The sequence below is a fragment of the Xiphophorus maculatus genome, chromosome 1 (assembly GCF_002775205.1).
Source record: "Xiphophorus maculatus strain JP 163 A chromosome 1, X_maculatus-5.0-male, whole genome shotgun sequence".
Lineage (NCBI taxonomy): Eukaryota > Metazoa > Chordata > Actinopteri > Cyprinodontiformes > Poeciliidae > Xiphophorus > Xiphophorus maculatus.
This window is the reverse complement of record NC_036443.1, coordinates 22004785-22026850: the sequence shown is the minus strand read 5'-3', so window position 1 is coordinate 22026850 and position 22066 is coordinate 22004785. Positions and strand designations below refer to the sequence as shown.

Below are 22066 nucleotides of genomic sequence, written 5' to 3'. Positions count from 1 at the left end.
CAAGGAAGAGTCTGTCAGAAATCGGTAAAATACAAAAGCCATAGCAGTATATGTTTATATGAAGTTCGTAAGTTAATATACTCAATAGAGATGGACTGACTATCAGTATATTATGAGCTACATGAGGCACAGCAGTAGTGCTGTACTTACCCATACTTGTATGGGTAAGTATAGCCACACGAGATGGCTACTACATGTTTTCCGTTCCCACAAGGCAAAAAATAATCAACTGCTTCCAACTATTGAGTCACAAAAAATAATGCCCTTCATGACTTGGAAAAATAAAGGATTGCCATCTATCACAGTATTAAAACTATAGTTTGCAAGCTACTGCCTGGCAACCTGAGTAGATATCCTGACTAATTTACACGTTTAATTCTACATTTTCCTTGGCAAAATAAGTGCATTCATTAAATCCTTAAAAATCTCTAACACATATTACATTTTTTTTTTTTAATTTATGTTAGTATTGTTAGTGAAAGTGTAGGTTTTACACTCAGCAGCAGTGGTTACCAGTGGGTAACTACATCGTTTTGTAACTTTAATTTGCCCCTTTTACACACATTTAAAATGAGAGTAATAATAACATGCATAATCTATAATAACAAGACATGGTTACAAGTATGTTCAGAACTACTTTAGATACGTAAACATATTATGGTACATCATGCAGACATCAGTGTCTCAAGGGACCCAAAACCTTGCTTGGTTATTTCCTCAGTGAGGATAAGTGAAGTAAAAAGGTTACCATGCACAAATGAGCATCCTGGAGGAACTTCTGCCTGTTCTGCCAGACCAAGCACTACACTCACATTAAGAAGATGTGTGTGGACTTCACAATAGGGCTCCATGTGAAACATGGACACTGGGGGTAAAACAAGGCTCCATGACTTCTACCCAAATTTCCAAATAAACTGTTTGCAGCCTTGTTTGCTATAATAAGAGTACCAACAATGGATGCAGTCTTGTGTATGTCGTCATTTCTGCAGGAATCTTTCAGTGGACTGAAGATGGGCAACATTTTGTAGAAAGGGTTGTCTGCTGCCTTTAACTTATCCACCAGATGAGTTGGGGCCATTATTTCATGAAAGCGGTTGCTTGTTGCATTTGAGATGGTTTCACTTTAGACATGACAGACATATGACCAATACATGTTCCTCCATTGAAGCCAGAAGTGGGCAGAATCACATCCATGTCCAGATCAAGTACCTTCCCTTTGGTTTGTATTGAATAGGCATTTAACATTTCAACTGAGAGCTCCCTCCGAATAGGAGGATATGTCAACACGAACAAATCAACGGGGTTGTGTTTAGTTTCTTTAATGAAATCTGCGTTGGGCCATAGGTCACAAATTCTGGTATATTGGATGTGGCTGGTAATTGTGCCTTTTTAAAAACTCAGTTTTGAAGGGGTTTTTTAAAACGTTTTTTACATTTTTTTTATTGGGTTGCAAAGTTTCATTTTTATCTGCGCATTTTCTTGTAGGGCATCGGTATCTTTTAGGCATCTTTTTCGGCTTGGCGCTGTGGGAGACTCATCATCACGGGTCATCTTCAGTTTTTTTTTCTGACCTTTTTGGGGTATCATTGATCTCGGCATCTTTTTCTTGGTCATGTGGTCTCATTTATCACAGGGAACCTTCTTTTATTTGCATTGATGCTGTGGGAGACTCACCAAGTAGTGGCAATGGTTTTCTTCCAACACAAAATGTTGCAGGAGTGAGAGATGAGGGACGGGGGGAACTGGGTGGATGGGATGGGAGTGGAGGACGTTTGTGGGTAGGTCCAGATTTATAATATTAATATCATCATTATTATTCGGTTAAGTCATTTCTGCTTCACCATACAACAGTTTAGCAGTCAAGTGGCCTACTTCGGCTTGGAACTCTCTATCCGAGCAGTTGCTATGACTGTCACTTTCAGTTGCATCCTTTTTAACTTCAGAAATGTTTGTAATGTAGCACACATCAATTTGGAGTTCTTTAAGGTGTAGAAGATCTACAACATCTGGTAGTTTCAAGCTGTGTGGAAAAATCCAAGATAAATAAAATGAACAGCCGAACTCTTGGCACCTAGCATTGCGATGTGGTATGGTAGCGACAACAAATATCGCTATTTTTAGACTTCTTTTCTTATGCTCAAAAGATGCATGCAGACATAAACTTCTCATTTGTATATTAATATTAGATCTTTTAGAGAATATATGTACAAAACATTTCAGGTAAATCAGTTAAAGTATTTTACTCATTTCCTCTTGTACATGTTTGAAGCAGACGTTCACCTTCAGCAGTAAAAGGAAATAAAAGGGTCTGACCATGTGACCATTCACACTCGCTACATAAAGTTGATATTGATTAGAATAAATTACATAACTATATATAAATAACACCTCAATTAGCTGCACAAAGCTAGAGCAACACTTTTTTCAGAGGTTTTAAAAAAAAGATGTAAGGCAACAATTGTTGGTAGGACTAAAAGGGTTGGCTGACTAATAGCAGCTTGTCACTGTTCTACTAAAAGTAAAACAAAAATGTAAAACTGCCTTTGTTAAGAACCTAAAAACTTATTTGTTTTGTTTTTGCTCAAGTCTGAGTATATAAAAATAATGGATATATATTACATAAGCATTCTGTTATGATTATTGTGTTAAAACAGAATAATTGTTGCTTTTCTGCTTATATTATTAAAACACCAACAGGTTTTAGAATTAGACATATATCAAATTGTTAATCACAGGAAAGATGTATCAATTTATTTTATTGTATTTACACATTTTTTACATAGACATGATAAATCTGATAAATTAAGTAATATGGAAGAACTATACTGTTACACACATGCTATTTGCGATAGCATGTGTGTAATACTTTGTCAGAAGTTATATTTGTAGCCTACTCTCTGGTTATACCACTGTGACAAAGTTTAGCATGTAAAAGTTTTAAAAGACGATTCATTTTTATCTATATAGTCACTGTGGCTTTATAAACAGACATGTTTCTGTTTTGTTCATTTTTCCATTGACTTTAAGTCTTGGTTGGCTTTGCTCCCTCTCCTGACTGTGCTAAACCACGTTCTGTCAAGCAAAACGGAACGTAAACCCTGAAAGAAAAGTTTTTGTATACTTGTAACTTGTATTATATCACTGACAGGGACAGGACGCATTGTCTGTGCCAGAAAATGTTAAATATTAAAAATTGCTATAGACCATAATTATAGGTCAGTTATAAAAGAGCAAGAACATATGATCGGTTTGTGATTTTAATGATTGTTTGGGTAAATCATTACCTTACCTCTCGTCAAGTTTAGGTCCATGTACTTCAGTCTAAACAATAAGTGCAATTAGTTTTCTTTTTAGTTCACAGCATCTTGATTTATCTTATCACAAGCTGTAAAAAGGTTTGAGGGTGATGTAGTTCAGTTGTACACATGTCTACATATCCAGTCTCCATTATGTGCTGTGAAATTAAGTAGAGTAGCTTGTAGATTTTCTGTACAGAAAGGGCACTTGAATGAGTTTTTCTTTCATTGTACTTCCTGAAGTATAAGCTGACACTTTGTTTTGCTTTTCCTGTGTGTAATTTGAGAAAATTAGTCCCAAGCAGTTGTAATGGGAAAAGCATGACATGACGAGGGTCAGTGTTGACAGCATTTTGTTTATTTTACAGAGCACATTTCTAGAATGTGTTAGATTTAGATTGGTTGGATTGTAAAGTGTTCTACTTTTACATGCGTTCATGGCGTACATATCTTGAAATCAATATTCCAAGTAATTGTTTGATAATTTAATCACTCCACAGCAGATGACTAGATCAGCTGATGGTAACACACAAGCACCCTCTACTGGCCAAAAGAAAAACATCCATAGAGTAGACCAAATTTAATATTTGTAGTATTTCAAAATTTATAATGTCTGCGTGAGAGAAGATTTAAAAAATTCCGGGGACCTCTGTGGAGAAATGTATTATAAAAATATAATTTCATAGTAATGAGGAGTTTAAAAAAGTACTTTACATACTTAAAATAATTATCTTAAAAATAACTGGATTTATGTGTGAGTGTTTTCCATGTTTGGAAGGTGAGAAAATATGAATTAGAACCAGCTAATATTCAAATGAAATTATTTTAACATTTCGTAAGATTGTAATTAGCCAACTGGTAGGTAATAGTTCTAGGTCTGGGAGTAAAAATTATACTTAAACAGAATAACTAAGCACTTAAAGGCTTGGATCTTGATTATTGGGTGTACTGTTTTAATAATTATAAGATTTAGTATCTTATAAATCTTATATAAGATACTTTGTAACAAACTTATGCACACATTTTCAGCAGCAATGTCACATCTATTCACAAATGAACTTTCTTTTTTACTCAGGCTGTTCCATGAGCTGCCACACGTATAACTACTGTTTTGCATGACGTGCAACTTTGCAGCATAGGTTCAACCTGTCTATACATTCAAACACATAGCACATAGCTAAATATTGAATACAATTTTTGCCAAAATGTTAATTGTATAAATGAAAATTCACCTCATCAAATTCACATAAGCACCATTCATATACCTTTGAATTATATTAGAAGTTGTTGAAATTAGAAATTCATTGACATTCATCTTTCTTTTTCTTTTTAAGGAAAACTACAACAAACTCGTGCGTTTCATATTTTTTTTCTTGGTGGCTTTCAAACCTGCAAACTGAATGATTTTCACCCGATAGAGCTACTTTAGAACCATATTTAATTTTTATTACTTTATTGTTACCAAGTATTTTTACAGTCATTTGCTTAAGCATCATCAAAAATAGTCTGTTATTTTGTGGAATATTATGGTTTAGGTAAATGGTAGCAGTTTTTGTCCTTTTTTAAAATGCAAACTAGTGACTGTAGATGACTACATAGAGGATCTCCAAGATGTTTATATCACCTATTATTGAAAAAGGTAACTACTGTTTTGTAGATGCAGAATTAAAACACCAGATACCAGAAAATTGAGACAGACGTTCATGCATAGGTTCATTCATAGGTTAAACAGGTCAGGCTATGCAGGCTTGGGAATTTTTTTAAAAACATGACACTGAAGACTGTTTCATTGGCCTGCTTGAACCCTGGTTTATAATGAACTTGGTTTTTGTTTTGGATAAGTAAAGAATTGGTCTGACTACAACCTGGTAACCTCGATCATTTCTGACATTGTTTGAAACACGAATAACTGGCCCTAAACTACTCTGTTGCTCAAAACACATTCTGAAAATGTTTTGGTATAAATTGCCTCTTTTTATCCCACTGCAGACGCAAGGTAGCCACTCTTCTGCTCTAACTTGTTAGACAAGATACCTTAAGATATAAGGACTTTTTAATTCAAAGACTGGAGTTGTCGGGACATATTTTGCAAAGATTTAAACAATGTTTTCACACAGTTAACATGCTGCAAAAGTTTCGTAAACATACCTTCTGATCTGCTCAGAAGCAAATAAACAAAACACAGCAGGGTTAACATATGCTACCTACAATATTTTATTAGACTCTGACCACAGAGGCAAACAGGAAACCACTTTAGCTAGTTTAGATTAATTTGTTTGATTGCAACAGATAACAGGGATTCTTGTTGACATTTAGGACAGCTTTAAAACTAACAACAACCTGGATAAAGTCAGAGACTCACCAAAGATGTCTAAGTGTACAGGTGATTCCAAAGTCACCTAAGATAAGATAAGAATTTTGTCCACAGCTTTTTGGGCAAAATTTTAAATCCTTTTAGGGATTAACTTTCACCAGACCTTCTGCTCAAATATCTCCTAAGATTTATTGAATGCATACTAAGTGTTGCATGTTAAGTTGCTGTCAAGATTTTCTTAAGAGTGTATATTCTTTAGCTATAATCGTGTGTATAATAAACCATGAGTCCACTGTACCGTAAACCCATAATTATATCGATTGGAAATAAGCGTTTAACTGCTTAATTTTCGGACTTTGCGCCATACACTTAAAAACTAAATGACATTGTTACCATTAATGATGCATCTTTGTTTGGATCAAGTCAAGTAGGAAGATAAAATACTGAATAATCTTGTAATTTATATTCCTGAAACTACCTGCACAAACCTGACTATGCAAATTAAGGCCTGAACATTCTCCAAAAGAACAGCTCAAGGCTACATAAATAAAGTTCTTGTCAGCAAAGGCAAGTCATAATTTTGAAGAAGTAAAGTGGAGAACTCCAAACACCACACAAGAAAAAAATGTCCTGCCCAGAATATGCATCAAGAACAAGCAAGAACAGAAAGACAGCGTTTCTCTGTTGTATGTATTGGCTTTTAGTCTGAACAAGAGAGCCTGAAGACTTTCATGAGCCATTTACCTGGGTGATTGACAGGAAGTATGAATCTAACAAGATAAGAGTTGGAACATTTGAAAGAAAAATTCCTTCACTCCTTCATTTTACCTTCATTGAGGTAAAACATATGTGTATAGCAAAAGACAATTTTGATCAATTCAAAACAATTAGAAGGTTGTAAACGCAAATATTACAGTTAGTTCAAGAATACATAAAGACATCAGGACAGAAAACATTACAAAGCAAAAAGTATGCAAATACACAACATAAATAACTAAACAGGAGAAAACAAGGGTAGGGTTGGCTTATGTGTGACTTTCCTGGACAGTGATATTTGGTAATAAATCCTGAATAAGCATAAGCCCGAGGAACTGATGGTGGAACATTTGATTTGTGTGATCCTAAAGAAACGCATAAAGACGACTTTCTTAAGAAAATAACCACGTTTCCAAAGTCATTGTTGATTTATTTTTGGAAGGGATGTTCAATAAAGACAACAGAAGAGAAAGAATGTCATGCATATATGCAGTTAATGCAACAATTTCTTATCTAACATGATAATGACCCAAAGCACATAGCATAGATAACAAGGGAGTGGCTTCAGGAGCAATTTGAGTCTTTGGAAAGACCCAAAAATCTCTTCACCTGCATTTCCAAACTACCTGACAGAGGTCAAGAAGGATATGCCGATAACAAGTGGGAAATGCTAGAAAGCTGCTTTTCCAAGCTTGCAGAGATATTACCAGGAAGACTTAGGGGTGTAATCAGTGCCCAAAGTGCTAAAATGTTTTTTTTTATAGAAATGCTGTACATGTACCTTGTTCTTAAGTTTACAAAAAATGATAACATTTGTTAGAGGTTCTAGTCCTTCACTGGAACCAGGTCTGATTCTATCAAAGAACCGGTTTGATTCTCTACCACCCAAGAGCAACGTCATAAACATCTCATCCAGTTGATATTTGATCCTAGTTGTCTTTTTTTGTGTGTGTGCGGTGGATCACTGTGGATGGAAACATTTCAAAAATACATATCATATTATTTACCCCAGTTTCACAAACTGTTGCCTTAAGTTTACAACATAGTTTTATACAAAAAGTGATGGTTGTGAATAACGCACGATCTTAAGCAGCTGACGTTTCATACACACCAAAAATGCTGAAAAGATGGTTAAACACAACTTAATAGGACGTTTTCTCAACGCTACCAATGTTGATAATAAGGGCAGCTTATAAGACCCATTTCCCTAAACTCTGCAAGATAAGAGACAGTTAGCTTGTGATATTCTGCTAAACTGACATTTCATTATTGTAAAGTGCTGTGCTGTTAAGGATTCATGTTTTAAATTTGACCAATCAAAGATGATTAGTCAAATTTAAAACAGGTCAATGGACCGGTTTGTTTTTCCACCTCAAACATGGTGGCTTTGAACCACCATGGCATTTTTGATTGTCCGTTTGCCATTTGTTCGCCTTTCATGTCCTGATGAAAGTAATAGTTTCCTCTGGTCCAGCATCAAACTGGATTTTGTCAACATTTAAATTGTTTGGGGCCAGAGGTTTAACTTTTTCAGTGGAAACACAGAACTGGAACTGGTTTGGTGAAAATGGCCCTTTTGTCAGAAAACAGAATGAAAAACAAGGACTAGAGAAAGAGCAGGAGTACCGTATTTTCCGCACTATGAGGTGCACCATGTTATAAGGCTTCAATGAACGGCCTATTTTAAAACTTTTTTCATATATAAGGCGCACCGCATTATAAGGCGCATAGAACAGACGCTACAGTAGAGGCTGGGGTTACGTTATGCATCCATTAGATGGAACTGCGTTAAAGGGAATGTCAACAAAATAGTGAGATAGGTCAGTCAAACTTTATTAATAGATTACAAACCAGCGTTCTGAAAACTCCGTTCATTCCCAAAATGAATAAACAGCTGTTTTATTATTTTCCCCGAGGTAAAGTAAGTGACGTGGTATTTCCGTGACACAGTTTATCTTTTAACAACAGCAAGGTATAACGTATAGTGGAGGGGAACTTTTCCTTGATTCAATAAACACATAAAAAACAGTCTGGGGGCGTCCTGTGGTGGCGCAGGGGGTTAGCACGTCCCACGTTTGGAGGCCTTAGTCCTCGATGCGGACGTCGCGGGTTCGACTCCCGGTCCCGACGACCTTTACCGCATGTCTTCCCCTCTCTTCTCATCCTCCTTCCTGTCTGCCTACTGTCGAAAAAATACGAGCCACTAGCGCCGCAAAAACTCTTCGGAGAAAAAAAAGAAGAAAAAAAAACAGTCTGATACTGTTACTGTAAATCAAACGTTAGTGCAATCACAATATATATCCACTTCTGCACCATTGATTCGTTCATGTTAAATTCTCTCGCTGCTGCTCTATTCCCGTGTCCTACTGCATGACTGATCGCCTTGAGCTTAAACTCTGCGTCGTAAGCGTGTTTTCTGTTCAAAGAGCTAATTTAGTTGCAAATTTTATTGCATGTGCTGAAAGTGAAAAGTAATTATAAAACATTGAAAATAAAAAAACTGAAGTTAAAACATTATTAAACTGTTTAGCATGAATGGAAAAGCACACTTTTCCAAAGACAGCCTTGAAATATAAGCAAAATGACAAAAAGATGAACTGAAAAATGTGTAGAATTTATTCAAGGGAAAAAATGTCACAGTAAGGAAAAAATCTCAAGCAATATATCCATTGTTTTTTGCTGCTAATTCATAAGGTTTTTCTTATTATTTATTCAGCAGCGAATATGAATTTATTCTTTCCTCCCACTCTAACAAAATGTTTCATCTGTAAAGTTCACATGATTAGAAACTATGCTGGATCTAGTCTTTGTGTCTTCACATTATTGTATTTTTTTTTAAGAATTTAAAATTCTTTGCTCATTTGCTCATATTTTATTTCACAGCTTTTACTTTCATAGAAAGTGAAATGCTACCTAGCTGAAGATCTTAACATAAATCATACAGACTGATTAGTTCATTCAATGATATAACTTATTTAGTTATATAAGTTCAGTATGATTTTTTTTTCTTGGTTACATAACTGCAGAAATTACCTCTAAGAGTTACTGCATTGAAACTAGACATGATTCTCTTGTACACACCAGTCCAGAAATAAAAAAAAAGAAAGTTGTATGCACAAATGCAAGTGAAAAAGATTGTCTTTTAGATAAGAACAGTTTTTTTTACCAACATCTTGGAGACCAGATCCCTTCTCCTGACCATAATTCATATTCTGGTTCATTCATAAGTGTGAAACGCTGGAATTAGAAAACAAAATTATGTTCACTTCATGTGCATCTTAATCAAATATTCATGTATACAGAATAAATATACTAGAGAAAACTAGAAAGATAAATAAGTAGTAATCAGTGACCAATTTGTGCACGTTTTTCCTCATATTTATAAAACGCCACATTTTTTTCTTTTGTCCTCATTTTTAGCAGCTGATGAGACCAGTGACAAGCCAGAACCCAACACTGAGGCCATATCATTGAAACAATGTCAAGAGGGGCCCACAGCAGACGCTCCTCTACTCCCCCAGCCTGTAGCCGAGGAACCCCCATTACAGAATCCGTTTCAGGAAAAGGAACCTGAAAGTACTGATGTGTCCGATCAGCAAAAAGCTGCAGAAGGTGTCTCACCACCACCAACATCTGAGAAATCTGATCAACCTGCTGCCACACAAGCTCCGCCCATTTCAGCTGTTCAACATCTAGAGATGGGCGCCCTGATCGTCAAAAAGACGACGTATGTTATACCAAAGAAACAGCCTGTACCTCAGTCTTCATGCAGCCAGCCGGCCCAGAAAGCGTCTGCAGTCCCCGCTCTGCTGAGCGAAACTCGAAATCTGCTGGTGCCTCCAGCACCCAGCGCTCCGTCCTCCAGACCCTCTCAGCCCAATAACCAGGTCCGACAGAGCATCCAGCGCTCCCTTACCGCCATCTTGTTTAAGAGGTGAGAACCACTTTAGAGACTCACATTAAAGCCTTTGAAGCATATAATTAACTAATTTTATTTTAATTGTTTTTATGATGAAATTGGGTGAATACAACTTTAATAAAACAAGGTTCGCTGTTGTAAAGAAGATGGAGCCAAAATTCCTCAGTAATGCTTTAAAAGTCGAAATTAGAAAATCATGCAAAACTACATTTATTTCAGTGATGAAACTCACCGATCCAAGCCTTGTGAATGTGCCCCATTGCTTCTTAATTGGCGTTGCTTCCACATTCTCTCAAAGCTGTGCAGTCTTTTTATTACTACACTTTTTCCTTCCACCCAATTTTCCAATAATATAACGGGATAAAGTTTTTTATTTATTTATTGGTTGTAGGTATTGGACTGGGGTTTTCATTAGCAATAATTGAGACTAGTACGAAAACATTTTAAATGTGTTACTCTGTGTCATCAACTTAAAGGGATTAACTTTTTCTAAACCATTAATAAATAATGGTTTGATTTCTTGATACACCTGTAGTTATTCACACTATTGGTGGATGTACAACGTCTAAAATATTATTTGTCAGTTTTTTACACAGTGCTTCTGTCTTTTAGCGTTTTTGTTTTTTTTTTACCAACATGTATAAGAAACTTTTGATTATATCATGTTTACCCAATTTAGCTGGATTATTAGAAAGAAAGGCCATTTTCATTATGTCCTTTTGAACCTCTTCAGTACCATGGCCAAGATAAGAAGAAAAAAAATCACAGAATAAAGTCATAATATAATAATTAATGTTGAGCATCGTGTGAAGTTGTACTTTGGTATCGGTTTTACAAATAAGAAAATACTTAATTTCACACATCAGCATCAAATTATTATCAGTAGCAGAACTTTAAAACAAGTGTGCAAACGATTGTTTTGAAGAAAGAACCCCACGGTTTTGATTTCTGATCACATCAGATCTTCATGACTATCCAAGCTTTTTTCCTCATTAAAAAAATATTTTCCCCTCATAATTTTATGACTTTCTTCTGTAGATATTGCATCTTTTTCTGCAACTATTATGACTTTATTCTTGAAAAAAAAAATTCTCTTAGCTTGGCTCTAATATTCCGTTATACATCAAGAAATGATGCATAATGTGTTTTTGACACGACTTGTATTGGGGACCAAGAAAATTCATCCTTTTTGTCTGGATCTCAAGAATAACATTTCCATGTTGGTGTGTAAAATGACTGGAGATATATTTTTTCTTTCTTTAGGGTAAGTGACTGTGAAGATCTGGAGATGCCTGAGAGCGAAGTTGTAAAACTTGTTGCTGGCATTGAGAAGGAAATGTTTGACATATTCCGCAATACAGACAGCAAATACATGAACAAGTATAGAACTATAATGTTCAACCTAAAAGATCCAAAAAATAAGGTTGGTTGACATCTTAGTGAACTTTTTTTTTGTATTATTATTTTTCTAACCTCTCGATGTTCAAATCTGATTTTTCATATTGCAAATGGGATCTTTTTTTCCCATTGTGAAATCAAATGTTGCCTTTTACTGTTTTCTAGGGCTTGTTGTATCGGGTTGTAAATGGAGAAATAAGCCCTTTCAGACTGGTCAGAATGACCCAAAAGGACATGCAGGCTACTAAAGCCCCTGAGCCAACTACTAAGGAGACAACTCAGGTAAAGAATATCTGAAAACAAAAAGAGATTTTAATGAATTATATAAAACAAATAAAAAAGATTGAGTGATTTGACTGTTTTTGATTGTAAAGGTTAAAGTTGAAGTTGCTAAGGGGACAAATATCCCGAAACCTGAAGCAGTGAAGATCGATCTGCCCAGCTTGAATCCTCCTAGACCTGAAAGAAAGCCTGAGAGCACGGTCTGTACTATTGTCACTACTGGTGGAACTTTTTAATGTTTATTATACTTATTTTGTATTTTTATTTTACATTTGATTCTTAGGAACAGAAGAAAGTTCTTCCTCCTCAAGTTTCCAAATCTAGAGTTGTGCAACCAAGCAAGAACAAAAAGATGCCAGATATACTTTCATGCATGCTTAAGGATACAACATCAGAACACAAGGCTCACCTCTTTGACTTGAAATGCAAAATATGCACAGGTAAATACAAAAAACAACTTTATTAACTGATTCAACTACTATTATACAGTAAATTTGATGAGCTTCAGGTTTGCTTTGCTCTTTGACTTTAGTGCTGTGTTGTAGCAATAGAAACTGCTTTGTATTTTTGCTTAGTATTTTACACAGAGAGGGAGAAGAAAGTCAGAAATGATATTTGATAATGAGATTGGTATACAAACTATTGAAACTTGTTTATGTGCATTTAAAATAACTTTTTGAATACTTGAAAATATTATCTATGTAATCTAAATACATAGATTTAGATGTATTTAGATGTCATCAATAATGTATCATTGGTGAGCATGTAAAGTTATCTTAAAATGTATTGGTTAAAATGATTTTGTATTCATTCTCAAAGGCCAGATGCAAGCTATTGAAGGTGAAGAACCTGCTAAGAAAAAGTCAAAGGTCTCTACATCAAGAGACAAGACTGATAAGATATCTTGGAAGAAGCCTAGGGGAGATGAGTCTCCTCTGTTGGCACCACCTGACACACCTGAAATGGAGTCTCCTACATCTTCACTGATGGAGCCATCATCCCAAATTGACATTGATTCTCCAAAATTGACAATTGTTGAATCTCCTGCTTCCTCGACGATAGATTCTCCTGCCTCCCCAGCATTAGAGTCTCCTGCTTCCCCCATCATGGAGTCTCCTGCTTCTCCAACTCCAGAGGGATCCACAGTGCCTGCACTAAAGAGATCATATACACCAGTTGTGATTCCCACTGTCTCCACTGTAACCATTACAAGACGTGACCCCCGAACTGCAGCAAACAGGTTTGCTGCTTCCTCAGGTGGCAACTCTGGCCTTAGTAACATTGTTTCCAAACAAGCAGCTCCATACGCTGCTATAAAAGGTACCCTGGCACCAAGCTCAGCACCACCACCCTCAGTACCACCACCAAAAACATTACCCAAATCAATCTTAATGAAGCCATCCTCCTCTTCTGACCCAAGACTTAGTGGTGCATCCTCCAGGTACTTAAAGAGTTTAAATTCTAAATCTTGTTTTAGTCTTTTTGGGAAGAAATATGGGGATGTAAATTGTATTCTGCCATTGCTTGTGTTTCAGAGCCACAGTCGCTAAGACCCCAGCAGATGGTGATACTACACCGTTCCTAGCTAAGCAGGGCATACTGTGGAAAGGCTTTGTAAACATGCTCACGGTGGCCAAGTTTGTGACGAAGGGATATCTGGTTTCAGGACCGGCTGAAAATATTAAAGCGGTATAGTAATGCACAATGATGCTTAATGCTAGCTGAGCACATCTGCCTCTCTCATAGAGGAAATCATTATAAAACTACTTTTTTGTGTTGTGCAGGATTTGCCTGATACCATACAAATCGGGGGGAGAATCTTACCTGAGACTGTGTGGGATTATGTTGTAAAACTGAAGACCTCGCTTACAAAGGCAAGCAAGATGTTTTTTATATTTATGCCTTCACCTTGCAAGATAGTTTTGAGGGTGTATCCGTTATTTTTACTCATTCTTCTGTTTTGTTTAGGAGTTGTGTGTGATCCGGTTTCACCCTGCAACAGAGGAGGAAGAGGTAGCCTACGTGTCTCTGTTTTCCTACTTCAGCAGCAGAGGCCGTTTTGGTGTCGTTGCCAACATAAGCCGTTCCATCAAAGATGTATATCTTGTCCCTCTTGGCGCAAATGAGTCGATCCCATCCATACTACAACCTTTTGAAGGTCCAGGTATGAAAATATTTAACTTTTATGTTTTATCATGCTAACATCATGTTAAGTGACGTTTAACTTCACCCTATCTTTAAAAGTTCTTTTATTTGACTTTTATTTTGACCAAAAATGCAGTCTGTCTCTGACCAATTCAGATTTTTGCTGCTGATTCTATTTTGATAACATTTGATTTTTCTTTCTACATGACGTATAAATAAGAAAAAAGTGCAACAGTTTTGTTGATAGAGATAGGCGTTTAGAATCCAACAGAAGATGAAAGAAATATGACTTTCCCTAACCTTCTTTAATTTTTACTGATGAATTTGATTCTTTTAAACACAAAAAATAGTGAGAGTTTTTAGTTTTAAAGAAGTACAAAAAAATCTGATTTTTCTGACCTGCTAATCACTCATTAGGACCAATAAAGGGAAAATTTTACAATTCATAGGTACATCTTCTGAGTTTACATTTGCATAGAAAAGTACCTGTTTTTTATGTTGCCTAAATTCAGCTAAAGTGTTGATATACATACAGAAACTTGTTAGAAAGGTCAATGTTTTTGTTTCTAATTGTCAGTCAGGAATATTTCAGAGCTTTTAAGTTGTATTTAAGTAAAATAATTTGGAATACTTTGTTTAATTGATTTTGTTTGTTTTTTCAGGCCTTGAAAAGAACAGACCCAATCTTCTTTTGGGTCTAGCAATTGTCCAGAAGTTAAAGCGTCCAGGAAGCATGCCTCAGGAAATTGAAGAGAAAAAACCCAAAGTTAACATGTCCAAAGACCCTATGTGGATTCCAAAACCACCAGTTCTCTATGGTTCTGACAAGTTGGACATGTTCAAACCATATGATCCAGAGACTCCTGCTACTTCCTCCCCTCCTGGTTCGCCATCGGATTCTTCCTCTTCTGGCTCAATTACCATACCTTCCCTTTTAAGTTCCATTAAAGCAACTCCTTCAGTCTCATCCGTTGCTGCCACTGAGTCCACATCTGTTAGCAACTCAGTCAAGAATGTTACACCATCATCCAGCAATAATAACCCATTACAGACTATTTTGAAGACATTGTTTGGGGGAAAGGAGTCGGACCCAACAACCTCCTCTGACGGGAGTTCCCCCAAAGCAACAGAAAGTTCCAAGAAGAAACCAGTGTTCCCTAAAGTGTCTGGACCTATGGTTGATCCAATAGTCCAGCAGTATGGACAGAAATCAAAAGTCAAACGGGTAGAACAAGAAGAAGAAAAGGAAGATGACTTTGACAGACCCTATGACCCTGAAGAGGAATATGATCCTGCAAAGGGATACAAAATTTTTACTCCACAAATCACAGACAGTAACAAGACTGATGACTCTACATTATCAGGCTTGGTGGAAGACGATGTGGCCTATGATCCAGAAGATGAAACTATCTTTGAAGTATTTCAGAGTGATGCTCTCGTAACAAAGCTCCCCATTCCAACCCAAAATGCAGAGACACCAACATTACCAACACCGGTTTCTGATTCCACTCCAACTACACTTAAATCTAACCCAACTTCTGTAGTGTCGTCTTTTCATACAGGCGCTGTAGTTGTCTCAGCTGCAACACTGAGTGAACAGCAGCGGATGCTTGAGGAACTTAATAAGCAAATTGAAGAGCAAAAGCGACAGCTAAAAGAGCAGGAAGAGGTGCTGCGTAAACAGAGAGAAGCTGTGGGTATGTTTATGGCTCACTTTTCTGTTTCTGATACATTGATGTCTCCTCCCACAAAATCTTTGCCACTTGGTCAGCTGTCAGCTGTGCAGAGTGCTGTAATACCAACAGGCTCAAAGCCTGCAGATAAATCTGACAATGTCAACAACAATACAGTGATGGAGGATAATTCTGCTGTAAAGTCAGAAACTGTTAAGCTAGAACATACAAATGTCAGTGATAATTTAAAAGATACTACAAATACACTGACAGAACAAATGGGAATGAAAGAAAATGCAAAGGAATGTGAGAAATATTCATCTGCTGGAGAGATTGAAGACTCTGATGTAGCTTATGACCCTGAAGATGAGTCACTTTTTGATGAAATCCAAGATGATGTATTTAAGGGAGGGAGTACAAAGACTAATGATGGTTCACCAAGGACTGGGGATAGTGTTGGGAATAAAGGCGATTCTCCAAATTCACACCACAGCAGAAGGCGAAGGTTGTCACCTAAAAGACGGAGTCGTCGAGAAAGGGACCGCAGAAGCCCTTCAAGAAAGTCACGGAGGCGTTCTCGGTCACATTCTAGGAGACATAGAGACAAGGATAGACACCGAAGTGAAAGAGAGAGGTCAAGGCACAGAACCAGAGATCCATCTGATTTTCCAGGACACCATCGAAAAGACCATGCTGCTGGCAGACATTCTCATGGGCTGAGAAGGTCCTCATCTTCACCAAGAAGAAAACAGTCTTCCTCTCTTTCACCAAAACGCCACAGGGGAGCTCCTTTACAAGTCATTGATAAAACAAAGCACAGAAGTGGTCCATGCAATCTTTCTGAGACCGTAAAGATATCAATAGAATCAACACCATCAGTTGTTGGAATTAAAAATGAGCCATGTGAACTTAAGCTTGAGTGTAATCTTGTTGAGAACCCTGTTAAACACTCGGTTGCACTTATTCAAAATGTGAAGACTGAGATTTTAGAACCGTCAATCAGTCAATGCGATAATCAAATTAACAGTTCTCCTAGTCAAGAAAACAAACCGTCTCTGCAGGAAACATGGTTTCAAGACAAAATTGAAAGCAAAATTCCTCTGAGAGAAATTGATCCACCTCTTCGAGATTCTCCTGAAAGTCCAGATCCAGAACCACAGTTTTCAAAACCTTTCAGCACGGAAGGTGACTGTGCTAGAACTGCAGATTCTGAGGAACAAAACAGTGCTTCAGCACCATTTCTTAAGGATGAAAATGACTCTGTGGCAGTTAGTCGTCAAACAACCTCCAGTCTTCAAAAAGGACCACACATCCAGGACTCAGGACCAGAAAGGGATGCTGTTTTACACAGTGTTCTACCTGGTCCAAGTTTTCAAAGTACTGGAAATCCAACAGCAAATATAAAAGATTCTGAACAGAGTAGGACCCAAACAGATCTAGTGGACAAGAAAATTGGGTTTACAGGGCCTGATAGAAAAGGGCTTGACATGCAGCATATAATGAGAAATGCTTTGGGACCTGCTCCAAACACTCAGAACACTCCTGCAGATGGTTCAGAGAGAAGTGTAATGCAACAAGCAACATGCCTTCAGGGCTCAATGTTAAATTTGATAAAAAATCATAACCCCAATGTAACTGATTCACAGATTATCCCAAGAGTTGCAGAAATAACAGATAAAATGCAAGGGACAGAAAGCTCTTCTTTCCAAGTCATTAACCAAGGCGTAACTCGTCCATGCTCTGGTGTGATGCAAAATGTTGTGCAAAGTGCATCAAATTCTGAAATTCCAGTATTAAGAACACAAATTGAGACCCAAAATCAATTTGTTAGAAGCCAGTTGTCAGATAGACCTCTGCCTGGGTCAAAAGATTGTATCTCAGCTGTTCAACATCGTAACCCAAATATTAATGACCAAAATGTCGGCTATTACAGAGAACCTTTGCCTTTTTTGAAAACAGATGAATTAAGATCGCAGCCAAAGAAGTCAGACAGCAAGTCAGACATTATGAAAATAGACACATCATTTGGGAGTCCACAGTTTGAAGGAAGGATTTCACATCCTGGGACTTTGGCTTCTCATATTAGAATGGTTAATAAAACAGGTCACAACCCAACTTTTTTTGGATTCAGAGGAGATCAGACACATTCAAAACATGCTGAATGTCTTTCCTTTGGTGAAAGAGGGCTCGGGAAAAGGGAATCTCAACCCATTAAAGGAGATCCAGACTGCAGTGATGGTCTAGAATGTGGAGACAAGCCAGATGTTTCAAATCCAGACTGGAGAGGTCCAGGGTCATTTCAGATAAATCAAAATAAGGGCCTTTGTCCACCTGAAAGACCTTTATGTTCAAATCCCCCACAGTCAGACAGTGGAGAAGCTCAAAAGGGATTAAATAGGGAGTTAACACATCTGGTCAGAACAGGTACATTTACACAAAATGATTGGAGTACCCATCAGTTTGGTGAAAGAGTGAAAAATTTGGAGAGTCAGGGACCTTGCAAAATAGGCACTCAAAACTTTCAGTATGGACAAAGAAATAAAGAACAAAGTCCAGACCGACAAACTTTCATGCATGATTTTAGGGGACCAAGAGGGACAGATTTTGTAGGACCTAGAACTGAAATAAGAAATCCTGAGTTGCACTTCACAAGGAATGACATTAGTCAACCTGTGTGTTCAGATATGATGGGGAAATGGTCAGAAAATAAAGGCCCTGACATTGAAGCCTCAATCCATGGCAGGAGAGAACCAGTGGGTCCAGATTTTAAGATACAGGAACCCGAATGGATAGGTCCTAAGAATGAGAACCCTTTGCATGACAGTAGAGGACCAGGGCGTCCAGATCTCGTGGGACAAAGACTTGAACAAAGAAACTGGCCTGAAAGGAGAGGACCAGATGCTCCTGGTCTAGGGATTGATCAAAGGGGTCCAAATATGGAGGGTCCTGGGAATGAATGGAGAGGAAGAGGAGGTCCAAATTTCAGAGGAGGGCCTGAAACAAGAGGCTTGTCAATGGAGCAACACAGGTCCGAAAATCGAGAATTTAGAGGTTACAATAAAGGAAGTCTTCCTATTGAAAATACTGGTCCCCCAGGTAGAGGAGGTAGAGGTTCAGTCTTCCGAGGGCCAGGTCCCAAAGGCAGATACTTAACTGCACAAAGACCTGGGCCAGACAAAATATCTGAACATCCAAATTTTATTGAGCAAGGGTTTGATAATACAAATGCCATCCTGGGTGGCCCAAAAATCGACAGGAGAATGACTGGAGGTCCAGATTTCAGTAGGCCTGTAAATGAAATGAGGAGTCCTGCTATGGATAACCAAAATTCTGACAGGAGAGGATCACAAGAACCAGAAAACTGGGGACCAGGATCTGAAAGAAAAGGAACATATTTGGGGCGTGCTGGGCCTGATAGCACAGAACAAGGACAAGCAAGAATTCTCCCGGGTTTAGAAGGTCCTAAGCCTGTACAGGGAGGACCACACTTCAGGGGAAATGTAACAGACGTTGCATGTCTAAATTTGGAAGGCTCAGAACACAGGGGGAGAAGTCCAAATCTCAGAGGTCCTAATTCAGATATGGTGGGTTCAGAATTAAATAGAACAGGACCAGGGGTTCCAAGAAGTGGGAGAATAGGTCCTCCAGTTGAATGTCCCGAAGGCCCAAACATTAGAGACCCGTGGCCAGAAAGAGTGGCTCCAAATGTGAAACAAGCAAACAGAAGCCCTCCAAGAGACTCACAATTCAGGTGTCCAGAGCAAGGAAGAACAATTTCAAATATGGAGGTTCTGCAGCCTAATAGAAACGTGGTGCACCCTGAAGAAGTGGAACATAACAGAAATGTGGGAGGTCCTGGGACTCCAAGGATAGGACCAAGATTTTGTAGGAGACCAGATTATGAGGGCCCAGTCCCTGACAAACAAAATCCAGGGGGCCCAAGCTTTAGAGAACCCATGCCTGTAAGACCACGTCCAAGCATGGATGGCCGAAGACCTGACTGGAGAGAATCAAGTGATTGTAGAGGTCGAGGTGCCAGGGAGGAAAGGGCAAATACAGAGGATCTTGGATATGACAGACAAAATGACTGGGGGGATGCTGAACCTGTTCAAGAATTTCCTGATTTTGAGGTCTTAGAATCTGATAGGAGAGGTCGAAATTTCAGACCCTCAAGGGTAATGAGAAGAAGCATCAGAAGACCGGGACCAAATGCCCGTGGCTTTGCACCGAGTCGGAGGGGTGGTGCCTTTGAGGGGAAGTGGTTAGGCAGAAGAGGGCCAAGATTTGAAGAGCTGGAGGGAGGTGAATCTTCTGGAGATATTTGGGATAACAGTAGCGACAGAAATTTAGAGACTTTCCGAGATCATCCTGATGAACAAGGTGAAGGCCTTAATTTCCATGATAATCATAGTGAATGGACACAGGATGGAGAAAATGTGCAGTTTTCTGTTTCTGGAGATGACTGGGATGGGCCTGGTTTTAGGCATCCAGAGCCTGTTCATGACAACCCAGACATGGATTGTCCTGGCCCTAATAGAGAAAGAGAAGAACATGAATGGACTGAGCCTGATAGAGAAGATTCTGGGACATTTTTCAGAAGGAGAGGGGGTCCATGCAATAGAAGACAAAGCTGGGGTGGAGTCCGAAGTAGAGGACGAGGTTCGGTTCAGCAAAGACATGCAAACATGGATGATGATAGGAGACATCATGACTTTGAGGGGGATATGAGAGGCCATGATCGTGGGACGCCCTGGCCTCAAAGGGTAGCCAAACATCCAAACAGGAGACCATTTGAGATGGAGGCTCCAGGAGGTCCAGATTTAAGATACCCAGAAACATCCTACAGAAATTTCAATGATGAAGGTCCCGAGTCAGATAGGAGAGTTTCAGATTTTGGGGAATCCTGCTCGGAAAGGCATAGTACAGACATGGATGCAGGAGCAGACCCTGAAGGATTTGAGCATAACTTTAGGAGAGTAAGAAGGGGTCCAATAATGAGACAAGGGCCTAGCAGCGCAGAATGTAGGGGAGTGTCACCCAATAATTCAGATTTTAGACCTGGTAGATGGGATTCAAACTCAGAGTTTCCAGAATGTGATAGAAGAGATGTAGATAGGAGGGAAAGGGAACAAAGACATCCAGGTCAAACAACTAGCAGGGGGAGAAGAGGTCCTCATCAAGGCAACCATGGCCCTCATGAAGGACCTCCAGCACCATTTAACAGGACTTTAGGTCCCAGTCCAAAGAGAGAAGAACATTCATTCCATGACTTTGACAGCCCACAAAATCAACAAGCTGTGCAACCTCAAAGACACAGAGGTGCCTTACTTCCCACTCCTTCTGATGGTCCATTACCAGTTTCAGATCCTGTGATGAATAGTCATGATGCCTCCTCTATGAAAACACCACAGTTTGGCTCCCCATTCAATAGGAACAGGGGAACAAGTAGAGGCAGAGCAATGGATAATTGGTTCAGAGGGCGTGCAAGAGGGCCAGGACGAGGAGCTCCTGCTCGTTAACAAAATGTAGGGTATGAAGATGGAATGTCGTTAAATTACTAAAACAGAGGTTTAACACGGCAAAGTTTTAATAAAAAATAAACAAAGTATGGACAGTCTTGGATCTTAAAAATGTAGTGATCTAATATTGAGACTTGCAAATCCCTCAAACTCTCAAATTATATATGTTTTCTTTAGGATTCCAAGGCTATAAGACACTTTAATATTGCTTCCTGAAATGTATGGTTTTGTAAAGGCAGTTTTCATTTATATTACAACTTGATCCACAGGCAAGCCCATTGGTAAAATCTGTAATGGTTAACTGATACAGAAATGCTGAGTTTTTGTGTTAATTATGTTCGACTTTGTTTCCAGTCATAGTAGTTATTTGATTATGACCTACACCTTGTAAATTGTTGTATATTATACCATCTAGGGGTACTTCTGGAAGGAAATAGTTTAAAAAGCTTTGTACAAAAGTAGTTTTTTTTTTTGTTTTTAAGAGTCATAACATCACTGTATTACGTTTTCTTGTTTGTTACATTTTTATGCTCATAAAAATGTAACTTGTTTCAGTGTTCTTTTAGAATGCTACAAGTCAATAAAGCGACATTTTAAAACTTGTAAAAAATTTAACTTGTCAGTGCTTCTTCACTGGATTTTTGTTTTGATTAGGTCCATCAGTACAGATATCCATTTATGTTGAAATCATTTGACAAAATAAGCTATTAGTTTGGAAAATTAACTTTTTTTATTTTCAAAAAGAGTAAAAACTTCTCAAGTTA

General features: G+C 38.1%; 1 protein-coding gene across 2 annotated transcripts in view; it reads left to right on the top strand.

The window, feature by feature from the left end:
- The window catches only part of LOC106700088, a 30129-nt gene extending 8196 nt beyond the window's left edge, over positions 1 to 21933 (top strand). The window contains exons 7-16 of one of the 2 annotated variants that reach the window (XM_023341068.1): positions 9790 to 10300; positions 11549 to 11708; positions 11849 to 11965; positions 12058 to 12165; positions 12249 to 12405; positions 12785 to 13406; positions 13501 to 13654; positions 13750 to 13839; positions 13934 to 14129; positions 14773 to 21933. In XM_023341068.1, the coding sequence (XP_023196836.1) occupies positions 9790 to 10300; positions 11549 to 11708; positions 11849 to 11965; positions 12058 to 12165; positions 12249 to 12405; positions 12785 to 13406; positions 13501 to 13654; positions 13750 to 13839; positions 13934 to 14129; positions 14773 to 21302 (8645 nt within the window). In that variant the 3' untranslated portion in view covers positions 21303 to 21933. Of the gene's footprint in view, positions 1 to 9786; positions 10301 to 11548; positions 11709 to 11848; positions 11966 to 12057; positions 12166 to 12248; positions 12406 to 12784; positions 13407 to 13500; positions 13655 to 13749; positions 13840 to 13933; positions 14130 to 14772 lie in introns of both variants that reach the window. The other variant, XM_023341061.1, reaches the window with a different exon arrangement.
- The last annotated feature ends 133 nt before the right edge of the window (positions 21934 to 22066 follow it).